Source organism: Branchiostoma belcheri, unplaced genomic scaffold (assembly GCF_001625305.1).
Source record: "Branchiostoma belcheri isolate BF01 breed outbred unplaced genomic scaffold, Haploidv18h27 scaffold16, whole genome shotgun sequence".
Taxonomy (NCBI): Eukaryota; Metazoa; Chordata; class Leptocardii; order Amphioxiformes; family Branchiostomatidae; genus Branchiostoma; species Branchiostoma belcheri.
The window spans coordinates 489,846-503,299 of NW_017803046.1; the positions used below are offsets into that span (position 1 = coordinate 489,846).

Genomic DNA, 13,454 nt, shown 5'->3' on the forward strand with positions numbered 1-13,454 from the left:
ACGTGACCGAGTTGACCAGGGTAGTGGACCGAGTTGACCGAGTTGACCGAGTTGATCGAGTGACCAGTGACCGAGTTGACCGAGTTGACCAGGGTAGTGGACCGAGTTGATCGAGTTGACCGAGTTGACCGAGTTGACCAGGGTAGTGGACCGAGTTGATCGAGTTGACCGAGAAATTGACCAGGGTAGTGGACCGAGTTGACCGAGTTGACCGAGTTGACCAGGGTAGTGGACCGAGTTGACCGAGTTGACCGAGTTGATCGAGTTGACCGAGTTGACCGAGTTGACCAGGGTAGTTGACCGAGTTGATCGAGTTGAGTGAGTTGACCGAGTTGACCGAGTTGACCAGGGTAGTGGACCGAGTTGACCGAGTTGATCGAGTTGACCGAGTTGACCGAGTTGACCGAGTTGACCGAGTTGACCAGGGTAGTTGACCGAGTTGATCGAGTTGACCGAGTTGACCAAGTTGACCAGGGTAGTGGACCGAGTTGACCGAGTTGACCAGGGTAGTTGACCGAGTTGATCGAGTTGACCGAGTTGACCGAGTTGACAGAGTTGACAGAGTTAACCGAGTTGACCGAGTTGACCGAGTTGATCGAGTTGACCGAGTTGACCGAGTTGACCGAGTTGACAGAGTTGACCGAGTTGACCGAGTTGATTGAGTTGAGTGAGTTGACCGAGTTGACCGAGTTGACCAGGGTAGTGGACCGAGTTGACCGAGTTGACAGAGTTGACCGAGTTGATCGAGTTGACCGAGTTGACCGAGTTGACCGAGTTGACCAGGGTAATGGACTGAGTTGACCGAGTTGACCGAGTTGATCGAGTTGACCGAGTTGACCAGGGTAGTGGACCGAGTTGACCGAGTTGACCGAGTTGACCGAGTTGACCGAGTTGACCGAGTTGACCGAGTTGACCAGGGTAGTGAACCGAGTTGACCGAGTTGATCGAGTTGACCGAGTTGACCGAGTTGACCAGGGTAGTGGACTGAGTTGACCGAGTTGACCAGAGTTGACCAGGGTAGTTCTTGTTCGAATTCTTGTTACAGTTTTGGGGAAATGCATCATACTTTGCCTTAGACGTTATGCCTATACTGTTATACAGTAAGTTAAAATGTATCATCTTCTAAATTTTATATTTCATAGACCTGTCACCTAGAGTTTGCCTCGTGGATCTACGATGGAGAAGAGTTGGACGTCACCACACGGTCAGACGATATTGACATCTCTGCATACCAGAAAAGTGACCAGTTTACCCTCACAAGCGCTACGGCAAAAAGAAATGTAGGTTAGCCCCTTTCACACTTTCACGAATTTGGCCTCCAGAACAGTAGCCAAACGTCCCTCACGCTAAAATGCATAATATTTACCTTCGCATATGGTCTGCTCTGTCTTACTCAAAACCATTCATATATATTGTCAGACAGGAGTCTAAGTCCCTCCTGCTTTAAAATTGCAACATGATGTAACCCAACACTAGTTACCATGGCGACAGACGTCTGGTTTAGGTCATTGATCTTATTCGTTTGGAGAAGAAGAGGAAACAGAGCAAAAACAATATGTTTGCCTTCGGTAAACCAATTAATATTTCAAGGCGCAGTCACATTTCTCGTAGGACGTCGTACAATTTTCATATCATAGAATTTTCAAGCAGGCTATTACAGAATCAATCAACCACCATCAAGGATCTATAAGAGCTTTATTTTCGTAACAAGAGTCAAGACAGTTGAAGACTGTACGACGTATGCACGACTGTACCAAGAATGCTGTCAGTTTGCCATTGACAGGTATTGGCAAATAACCTCACATTTGAGTCAAGCTGATCTGGTAGGTCATTTATATACAAGAGGGAGAGCAGTGCATTGTCCCAGGACGGTTCCTTGGGGCACCCCGGACGCTACTCTAACTGGAGCCGACGCCTTCCCTTCTACCACTACTGTTTGCTCCCTGTCGGTCAGGAAAGCCTTTAACCAATTCAGTGTAGGGCCATGGATTCCATAATAAAAAATGAGATAAGCCGGGCATGGGGGACTTTTTCCAAAGCTTTGGTGATATCGAGTATTGCTAAATCTGCCTGCCTTTTGCTGATCAGTGCGCCAACTATGTCATGGACTGTTAGTATAAGCGTGACTTACGCGTCCTCCCTGTGTTGCAGGTTACAAAGTACGACTGTTGCCCACAGCAGTACCCGAGTGTTGTCCTGACCCTCCGTTTGAAGCGGCTTCCCCTGTTCTACATGGTGAACATGGTGATCCCGTGTGTCTTCATGTTGATTCTCAACATCGCAGCTTTCTTCATACCACCGGACAGCGGAGGTATGCGTTTGTTTGTTTGTTTGTTTGTTTTCTGTTTGTTTGTTTGTTTGTTTGTTTAGAATCACCATTATTGCGACTCCAGGAAGTTTGACATCTCAGATTTTTTGTCCTGTTTGTTCCAGAGAGACTGGGTTTCACGATCACCATCCTCCTGGCGTTAGTCGTGTTTCTACAGCTCCTGACTGGTCAGCTACCGCAAACTTCCAGGGCCACTCCCCTTTTAGGTACATGAGCATTTTTCTTGTCATGTTAAACTACATAAAACATTTTAAAACAGATTTCGATAGAATCTCTTAAAGGGGCATTATTTGCACCAAAGATTGAAATATTTTAATTGAAAAAATCTTTGTGATTGTAATTTACTACAAAGTTGATATAATGTCACTCATGCCTCAACAGGGAAGTATTTCACTTCGACCATCGTCATCGTCACGATGTCCATCCTGGCGACCATCCTGGTCATCCGGCTGACTCACTCCAGCCCTCCCTCCCGCCCGCTGCCTCGATGGCTCCGCCTGGTCCTCCTGAAATACGTCGCTAGTTTCTTGTGCCTTTTCGGTATCGTCAAGGCACAGAAACAAGATCTTCGACATCATGAGAGGAACAAACCAGCAGGGGAAGTCTCCGGAGTCGAAATGAGGGCGACGGGCGCTACTACTAGTGCCAACGACCAACAGCGAAGTTTGTATCCTGGGGGGTCACCTGTTGTCATCAGCTACATGCAAAGGATTCTGGGACATATCAGAGAAATGGCGACCAGCGTGAGCAACATGGAGTGGGAAGCGGAGCAACAGGACGACTGGAAAATGGCGGCGTTGGTTCTGGACAGGGTGGTTATGATATTAACGACCATTGCCTCTGTGGCCGTTAGTCTGGGACTGCTCCTCCATTAATCCTATTCATATAATGACAATAACAGCAATGGATGAAACAGTAAGATAATGTATGTATCATAACTGATTATTCATAATAATAATTGTGGTCTTCACCCACTGTATAGTCTATAAAGTCTGGTCAAATAAATATATGACAGGAATAGAATAAACTGACGAAATGTAAGCAATCTAAGATCATATATATGCATGCACGTCCCATTTTGCCCTTCAACAACAAAGCTGGTGCTGGTGATTAGAGCTGCTGGTAAGTGAATGAATGATTTAGTGAATGAATGAGTGAATGAGTGAGTGAATGAATGAATGAATGAATGAGTGTACTAGCTGTACTAGCTCTTCCAGGATGGAGGAATAAAGAATGGAAAGGAATGAATGAATGGCGTTTAGTACACATGTTTGCCCCGATGGGCTAAGTACAGGTCACAACAAAATGTCAGACACAGTTAACAGGTACAAAATAAAACTAACTATCATTATAAATTTAACTTAACTTGTTCTAGAAATACATGGGAAAAACAAAGAGTCAGGAGATGTAGCCACGGGTGCCAACCTTGGGCACGACAAGAAAAGCCAACAGCCAACAAATGTTGAACAGTAGACATCACTATGACGCCATGGACAACAATGCACAGCCATCTTGTTGCACTGATAACCCCTAATCATAGGTGGTCAACATGAATTACATCCTCCTTTATCCACATCTGGTTAGACCGGCCCTGGTGTATACATCAAGGTATCATCAAGTCTGTATTCACTCCAGCCGTGGCGACTGATGCAGGGCTTCTCTCAAGCCCCTAACTGTCACACATATAGCTAAAAATGGTCTCCCGAACACTAGACGAACTCGCCCCAACCATGGTTAGGAGTAAGTCGTGATTAAGGTCGGCTGGTGTTCGGCTGCACCAGTCGAATGTTATAAAAATGTTTAAAACATGCGGGTGTGGACGGGAGGTTCGGCCATGGTTGACTGGTGTTTGGCTGGTGTTCGGGTGTAGGTCGGAGCATGTTTGGCAGTCACATCTGACTCCAATTTAACTCAAATTCGATTCGATTGAAAGTAAGTCAAACTGCTCCCGAACTTCAGCCAACCTTGGTCGGCTGGTGTTCGGGGGAAGGTTCTGAATGTGTGACTGGCCATGGAGCTTTACTTGCTGCTATATATTTATGATAAATATAGCCCGTATATAAGACATCAAAGGTGGAACCGAAGAACAGTACGTTCACATAGAATAGAACTGGCGTTTTCAGAGTAGTCTTTATAGTACAGCTTGTCTTGCCTACCTTCAAGGCCACTTGGCCAATAATGTAACCTGTGTTGACATTATGTATTATAGTATTAGTTCTGCACCATGGGATAATTGTACACATGCCAACATTAGTGACCACTCCTCACAGTAAGCATGCCCAGGGGCCACACCTTGGCGTTTGTTAACATTCTCTGTGTCTGGGAGTACGTCAGAAAATGGAGGTCCGTACCAAATTTCTTGTCGGTGCTATGTTTGTATGTGTCTACTGTTTACAAGGTAGGTTAACAACTGTATCAAACTTACAAGTAGTCAGTGTCTGTTGTAGCGAACCAATAACTGTGTTATATTTACGTTATTGGGCATGATTTGTGTACTGTGACTAAAGAGGATTTTATGCTCAGACTGAGTGAACTACGTTCACCCTATGCGTGGGGTGACACGTTGTCGTTTTCTCACGGTGTTGCCCAATACAAAGCCAAATGGCTGACTTCTTCTAAGTTCTATAAGCACTGAGCTAGGCTGAATTATGGCAAATATATGACTATCCCGAAATATAGCGGTGAATGTCTGTTTTGCAGGTATACAGAAAAAAAGTATTTCGAGTCTTACGGTAGCCAAAAAGACCCCATTGTTAGTCAGGATACTAGTAATCTCCAAGTACAAGTAGATCGGTGCTAATGCCATACACTGGATACTGCCTGGCTGCCAGGACCTGCTTGGAGATTAACTCAGTTAACGAACTAGTAAATCGGTGAGAGGCATAATCATATAGTCTACTCTCCACAAATAACCAAGGCTTCAACTGGCGTGTCAATGCATGTGTCCATTGTGGTAACTTGCGTGTCTTCTGCTAATCTCTATTATTATATTACACTCAGCCCCTTGCACAATTCACTAGAACGGACTGAAGAATAAGCCATGCATAAGTATAGATCAAGTAACCCAGGTATGAGGGAAGGGCGTTAGTTTTGGACCTTTCTCTGTAACACTTTCATAGACTAGTATATAGCAGAGGGGATTCATTTCTCAAGCTAACCGACATCTCGCACACGCAGTCGTCCCACAGTAAGACATCTGGAGCCACCATAGATTCCGTTTAGAACTTTATTCAGCCTTTCACAGTGTGCGAGATGTCGGTTAGCTTGAGGAATGAATCTCCTCTACTGTGTATTTTTCGTTTATCGTACAGAGTGATTGTCTTTGTCGTGTCATTTGGCCTTCAATCAGATCTATTTGACAAAAAAGGAGACACACTACAGAGTTTATATACATAATCCAGACGATCTAATAATCAATTCACGTTTGGTTTAACAATTGGCTGGAATAAAAGAAGAATGAAAAACATTTTGACGCGATCTTAAGCTAGACAAGTCGGCGTTTCAACAGCGAAGGGTACAAAGAAAAAGGTCAAACCGTTTTTTGTTGTATTCAAGTTCGCTCAACTGCGTCACAGTTGGAGGTACTGGTGTCATTGCCAAACCTGCTCATCAAGTGACTGACATTTCAGACAATATTATCAGACGATCTTATTCACCGGAAAATGTGGTATGCTTCGCACGCACATTAAAGCTGGTGTGTTATAACGAAGGGCGGTTCTACCGGCTATACCGATACAGATACACATGGGCCTTACTCCCACTAGGATAAAATTGTCCTGATAGTGCCGATTGATTTGGTTTGATCTGGATCAGATTCGCAGCCGGCTCGAAGCCGGATTCAATTCGGCTTGATCCGGACAATTTTATATCTAGTGGGAATGGGGCCTGGTCGAAAGCGCCAGCTAGGTGACAGAACTACATGTATATTGTGTTGAATCAAAGTTTTAACTTTAAACATGTAACTAACAACACAGATGAGCTTTCATAAAGTTTGACTATATCTTCTGATTCTCCCCAGGAGTGGTTGGACAATACGCGGCCTTCCCTCTGAGGAAGAGACTTCTGGAGGACTATGACAGACGTGTGCGGCCGGTACGGGACCAGAGCACCACGGTTACACTGGACGTCGACGTGGCGCTGAGACAAGTTGTGGGACTGGTACGTTAAACCTGTATTATGTAACAGCATTGAGGTAGCTCCATGGTAACATTAGGAAGATACATCAAGAAAATGTTTTGGTCATTTCTGTACAAAGTATTAAAGTTAAATCAACCCTACTCCACTGCAAATAAGTACCATTCAGGAATTGGATATGCCAAAATATAAAACCTTACGAGTAAGTTTGAAACCTGGAAACACAGCCATGTTTGTTTACAACACGCTCCGTACCTTTTCCACAGACATCACCAGATGGTACCATACAGCTATATGAACAACTATACAGGCCGTCCAACGCTATAGATATTACAAAAATTCCTCCTGCAGTACCAAGGTCAATCATCACCAGGCGCCTAAAAATTAACCTTTCCCATCCGGTTCAACCCACCTACCCACCTGCTAAATACCATTGGGTATCGCGTGAAGAGATACCGTGCTACTGTATATTGCCATGGAAAAGATCACTTCCCAAATTATACCTTAACAGTGTATTTTGTACCACAGAACGAACTAAAGGAAGTCTTCACAACACTGCTATGGCTGCGACTAGTAAGTAACAAATACGGAGACTTAGAATACTAATGTTGGACAGTTTACTGAATGAAATGCAATTTAATGTAGTTGGATATAGGAATTTCCTTTACACAACCAGTCATATCTATAGACTGCAATACGTTTCGATGTCTATCAGACCACTTTCTTTGGAACTTCTGACTGGAGTACTGCTTCTCGTCGCTGTAACTGTTACATGTAACCGATGTACATCGTAGGTGGCGCTTTTGCGGAGAGAACACAATTCTCAAACGTGTCTAAGTTTGTATCCCCCCTCGTCTCGGTTCATTTATAATACTTCATTTGACTTTCTTATCCAGACTGCATTCTTGATCCACGTGGCGTTTTGGTCTATTTCAAACGACTTTCTTTAACTGTCAAAGTACTAATTTGGGCCACAAATTATAATGTAATACGATATTTGAAGTTTACAGAACATTTAAAGTACAATCAGATAAAGAAGAACAGAATTATTATCATGTTGAAACATGGAGATGGTGTTTTTGATGAACGTTTCAGTACTGGACAGATGAATTCCTGCAGTGGAACATGTCACAATATGACGGCCTGGCCACGACGACATTCCAATCTTCAGAAATTTGGAGACCGGACGTCTTCCTCATCAACAAGTGAGTATAAAGACCCTGTTACTCGTACAACCTTACCCCGACCACCAGCCGACCAAGGTTGGCTGAAGCCCCTGTCACACATTCAGAACCTTCCCTCGAACACCAGCCGACCAAGGTTGGCTGAAGCCCCCGTTACACATTCAGAACTGACGGAAAATGGTTGCTTGTTTTGCTATCGTAGGCTAGTATAGCTATTTACAGGCAGCACTCAAACAATGCTATTTCAACCCTCCTGGTATGAAATGATGAATAAAATGTGCTAAGAAATGGCAGTAAATGTCAATAACAGACAGATTTGCTCACCCAGTATATTTCCTCCTTTTACCAGCCTGAAATTGATTCAGATGTCTTTAACTGCTGTTTTTAGTATCGGAGAGGGATCGGGAAACCTGCTGCCGGTGACTGACGTGAGCGTGTCCAGTGAGGGCCGTGTCGCCTGGCGCCAGCCCGGCCTGTTCCAAAGCACGTGCGCAGTGGACGTCAGCCAGTTTCCTTATGACGAACAGGTAAGGGCTTCTTTACGCCCCCCACTCCCTCCTTTCTTCAATGCTTCCCTGAAATTGTATTGGAGGAGACCTTCAATACGTTTGTTCCAATACAAGGACTGGTCTCACTGGGGCAGTCTATTGAAGAAGACCAGAGGTATACGTACTGGTCGAAATTCTTTGTCTTGGCACGAATTCCTGTCTTTAAGTACATTAATGCCTTAAAACACACGTAAAGGTCCACGCGAGACACGTAAAGAGTGGATTTTGTTTTATACTCCGTCTGATATTCAATTTGTTTTCTCTGCCTTGTAGACGTGCGTGTTAGAATTCTCCTCCTGGCTGTATGGTGGAAACGACTTGAATCTCCGCAACGTCTCTGCCACCATGGATCTGACAGCATTTCAACAGAACGACCAGTTTGAAGTGACACATACGAAAGTAGAGAGAAAGGTATAAAAGTGTCTTTGCCTTGGTAAGTAAACACTTTCGTCTGCGTGCAACCTCCACATAAAAATAGAGGTATATTGTTTTCTCTCTGTCTCTGTCTCTCTCTCTCTGTCTCTCTCTCTGTCTCTCTCTCTCTCTCTCTGTCTGTCTGTCTCTCTCTCTCTGTCACGCACATAGTGAATAGTGATCAGCACCAAGGACAGGTATGCCGCATGGAGTTTGTACGAAGGGTGGTTAGCAAATGGAGCTTGTCTGTTTGGTTGTTGATGAAAAATTGACGTTTTTTTATCTCTCTCTCTCTCTCTCTCTCTCTCTCTGTCTCTGTGTGTGTGTGTGTGTGTGTGTGTGTGTGTGTTTTGTGACGATGCTCCAATCAAATCGTTGTTGTACGGTGCTCACAACATCTCGAACATCGTGCAAAAAGAAAAGGGTTTTCAGCCTGTGTATGTGTGTGTGCGTGTATGTGTGCGTGGATGGTGCTCAGTACCAAGGGCAGGTATGTTTTCCTGTGTGTGGATGGCGTTCAGCACCAGGGACAGGTATGTTTACCTGTGTGTGGCTGGCGTTCAGCACCAAGGACAGGTATGTTTTCCTATGTGTGGATGGCGTTCAGCACCAAGGACAGGTATGTTTTCCTATGTGTGGATGGCGTTCAGCACCAAGGACAGGTATGTTTTCCTATGTGTGGATGGCGTTCAGCACCAAGGACAGGTATGTTTTCCTGTGTGTATGTTTTTCTGGCTTTGATAAACTTCAGTTTCCCCCGAGTAAACAGACTCTTTTTACACAAGCAAGTGTTTATTCACATCCGACGTTTGTTTTGGTGATCGTCTGTCTCCTTCCTCAGGGCAATTCTGACTGGTTCACTGGTATCTATAGCAGCGACACATGTGCTGCAGTGCTATATGAACCAGTCAGAATTGCCATGAGGAAGGTGGCAGACGGCTGAATGACTAGGTTGTGTAAAAAGGCTGAAAGACATGGTTGTGTAAAATGAGTCCCTATAATCAGCGACTTCCCAACCTGATGAAACTATTCACGGGTGTTGTTTCCCTGACTCCAGGTGACGCACTATGACTGCTGCCCGGGTCCCTGGCCTAGTATCGAGCTGCACATCCACCTGAAGCGGCGCCGCCTGTTCTACATCGTCAACATGGTGATTCCCTGCCTGGACCTGCTCATGCTGAACCTGGCAGCCTTCTACATCCCGCCCGACAGCGGAGGTAAATCTCTTCAATGTTTTAAAATCTTTATTCATTTTAGTCAACATATCAGAGAAATGCACACTTACGTGTAACCACTGTTATAGCTCCGTGGTGGAACGTTATATACACTGTACATGTACTCTTGAATTACAAAATTCGCATTCCTTGTGAAATGCGAAGACCAACAAGTACAGTTCTTCAAGATCTCTCCACTCTTCTCGTTTGAAGGCATAGATCCCACTTCTGACACCATGTGACACGTTCTGTCTTATCTCAGATTGTCCTTAGGGTAGGAATCCATTGACTGAACACTAAGCCATAATTCTCAAATCCGCTTGTTTATTCCTCAGTCGCTCACCAGACTTCCTTCGTCTGTGAGGGTCTTTGTCTTTTCTTGTTGTTCATGAGTCGTTATATGTTAATGATCCTAACTATCAACACATGTTACAAACTGTATCTGGTTTTCAGAGAGACTAGGTTTCACCATCACGCTCCTCCTGTCACTGGTCGTGTTTCAACAACTATTGACAACCCAGCTGCCGGCTACTTCCACATCCACTCCCATGCTCGGTAATTAATGATTTTCACGCGCCTGTATAGCATATTTCAAAATGTAATCCTGTATTTTTAACATGTCGATGCTTTGTAAACTGGTTTATAATTCCGTTTTTTTACTGCGACGAACCAATAAATCTTGAATCTGAATCTACTTTTTCACAGGGAAGTTCTTCACGGCCACGATCGTCCTGGTGACCGTCTCTCTGCTCATCACCATCCTGGTGCTCCGGCTGTCCCACCCCGCCCACCCGTCCCGTCCGCTGCCCCGCTGGCTCCGCCTGCTGCTGCTCAACTACACCGCGTCCTTCTTCTGTATGTGCAACATCGCTAATGACCAGTCAGCCCCACGTAACGGCACCAAAAACGACTGGTCAGGCGACGACACCGAAATGAAGGACCTCTTTCTCGACAGTCGGCACCAGAACGACCCCAAAAATCGACCGATACTTCAAGAGATTTCATCAAAGGTGGAGGAGATCATGGCCTATCTGAGGGATAAAGTGGACGGGGAGGCGGAAGAAGGAGAATGGAAGATGGCGGCTCTTGTACTGGACAGAGCCGCCATGTGGGCGACCGCCGTCGCCTCTGTGACCATCAGCCTTGTGTTTCTTCTGTAAGGCAAATGTAGCCTCTACCAGCAGGATTCGGGAGGCGGTTAGAAAGACTAGAAATCGGCCAAATAGGGAGATAACATGCCAGGGGAGTTGGTCCGCTAGAGTTTTCAGTGCGGCAAACTGTATTCTCTAGCGGACCAACTCCCCTGGCATGTTATCTCCCTATTTGATATATAATTGGCCGATTTCTACTATTTCCAACTGGCTCTGCGTTCCTTTGCCGGCCACCCTACAATTACAACAAGCCGCACAGAGAAAGTTTGTACCCGCGCGCCACGGACCTTCTCTGGGCGGCTGGTTGTTGTAGGATGGCCGGCAGTCAAAAGAACGCGTTAAAAATTCTACGCAGTATCAAAACTCCCACCCGCCCGGAGGCCTGCACTGAAGGCTAATCACAAACTCTGTCCTGGCTACACACATCACTGTCACGAAATCTACCACTGTATGACAGCAGCGTCATTTCAGGCTGGGGAACCTGTAATTGTAGAGACCACCTGTTAACAAAAGGTCAAGAAACGCATTAGCAGTATAACCCCTGGGCCCCTCTAGGTATAAAGGCTTTTAATGACCAGTCTTTAAATGGTAGGATCGAAGGGACACGTTACTCTTTGGTGGCAGCTGTCCAGGCCCGTCAAACATAGCGGAATAAGCCCCCGCGAACGCTAGCCGAACTCCCCTCAACCAATGGTTGGGAGTAGGTCGGGAGCAAGGTCGTAATGCATGTGTATGATTATGGATTTTCATTAGCTGTATTCACCTTCATGTATGAAGTGCAGAAGAAATAACGGCAGTATGATCCACACTTTCTAAATTCTCAGCGGTGAAACTAAAATTTGCCTGATACAGGTCATTTTCAATGTTACCTGCCCCAATGCAAGTTTGGAAAAAAAATCATTCCAAGCCCTGTTCCACTAGGGCATTTTACAAAAAATGTTACTCTTTCTCTTGCCCCATGTTCTTTTACACTCCGTGAATGAAAATGAGAAAACATTGTTCCTACAAGACTTTTAATGTATAGTAAATTAATATTATATCATTACAGTTTTCAGTAAAATGTATTTCGAATTCAAAATTGTTCGCAGTAAAGACTAATTGCACAACAAACGGGATTGTCAAATCTACTGGAACGTTTTTTATTAGAATAGCATGGAAAAGTGAAAAGGATGGAATTCATCAATGTCCGCACAGACTATAGTTATAAAAGAATGGCATCCTTCTGATGGTAAACCTAAAAAAATGATAATGAAATCCTTTACAAATTTTGCTTGGTACTGGGATTTAAGAATTGAAAGCAGGAATTTCACATTTTACAACATTTCTCCACAATATAATGACTACAGAGCTGCATATAAGGTTATATAATACTGTAGTATTTCCATCTCCACTAAGAGTTTTGCAACAATGCTACAATTGGAATGTACATGAAGTGTGGGATATGGAAGGATATACTTCCAAAAAACGTTGTACTTCGTCCTTCTGACTCCACTTTGTTCAGAAGTGTCTTCTTTCTGTACACTAAAGGTTTCCATACTACCTTATTAATTAGTAAATGCTACAAGTGGAATCGCAAAGAAAATGTTGGCTCCACTGTGTCATGTGAAGAGCACCAATATCATGGCTTACTATATTATAAATAGATATTACTAAATATGATCAATCATCATATAGTTCCTCCCCTTTTTTTGCATCAAGATCTGATGACATCCAATACACGCCCCGAATTAACACCATCTGTAAAATACTAGTACTGGTAATCATCTCACAGTCTATAATTATACAATACACGGCCTGCCTTTCTATATACTCTCACAAGCTAACGTACATGGAAACAATCAAGTACATTTTCTCTGCACAATGGCAAGACAAATAGTGATATATAGATATAGATATATATAGATATGTATACAATAATAAATGTATAATATATACATACAAAACATTTTTGCTACAGGGAATGCAATAGTAGAAATTGGAGTATACAAAGTTTGTTTCAAAGTACAAATTGGTGATATCTAAAAGTAAAATGCTGCTACTGTTGGCTTGTATACTGCTTATTGTATATGTAGCTGGACAGACAGACGTATAGTTTTATCACAGATTGAAGAAATTCTCACAGCTCAAGCTTTAAAGGCGATTTCAGGGCAGCAAAACTGGGTTTTCAAAGTCAATTTTCCGGTCACTTTTTAAACATGTTCAATCCTATCCCATTGCATATGGATATCTGTGAGGCAAAAAGGTGATGTCACTGCCTATAGCTATTTATGGGCGGTACCCAAAAATAAAGAGATGCCTCATGTAGCTTCTTTCTGGGCTATTTCAAATGCCTCAAGTATGACATGATGACAAAAACGTGCTATGAAATGGTAGTTAACGTCATTTCTTAATATCCAGAATGTCTTTTGTATTGCAGCCCTGAAATTGCCTTTAATTCAATTGCTGTACTCAGTACTATGACAATGAACTGCATCTGTCAA

The 13,454-nt window shown here is 43.9% G+C and overlaps 1 protein-coding gene across 1 annotated transcript in view; it reads left to right on the forward strand.

Annotated features, from left to right (window-relative positions):
• The window catches only part of LOC109465955 (neuronal acetylcholine receptor subunit alpha-10-like), a 20,611-nt gene extending 9,628 nt beyond the window's left edge, over positions 1-10,983 (forward strand). Inside the window, exons 5-14 of the mRNA XM_019763445.1 lie at positions 1,143-1,280; positions 2,152-2,311; positions 2,711-2,959; positions 6,348-6,487; positions 7,559-7,668; positions 8,036-8,174; positions 8,469-8,606; positions 9,667-9,826; positions 10,277-10,378; positions 10,529-10,983. Of these exons, the coding sequence (XP_019619004.1) occupies positions 1,143-1,280; positions 2,152-2,311; positions 2,711-2,959; positions 6,348-6,487; positions 7,559-7,668; positions 8,036-8,174; positions 8,469-8,606; positions 9,667-9,826; positions 10,277-10,378; positions 10,529-10,983 (1,791 nt within the window). The remainder of the gene's footprint in view (positions 1-1,142; positions 1,281-2,151; positions 2,312-2,710; positions 2,960-6,347; positions 6,488-7,558; positions 7,669-8,035; positions 8,175-8,468; positions 8,607-9,666; positions 9,827-10,276; positions 10,379-10,528) is intronic.
• The last annotated feature ends 2,471 nt before the right edge of the window (positions 10,984-13,454 follow it).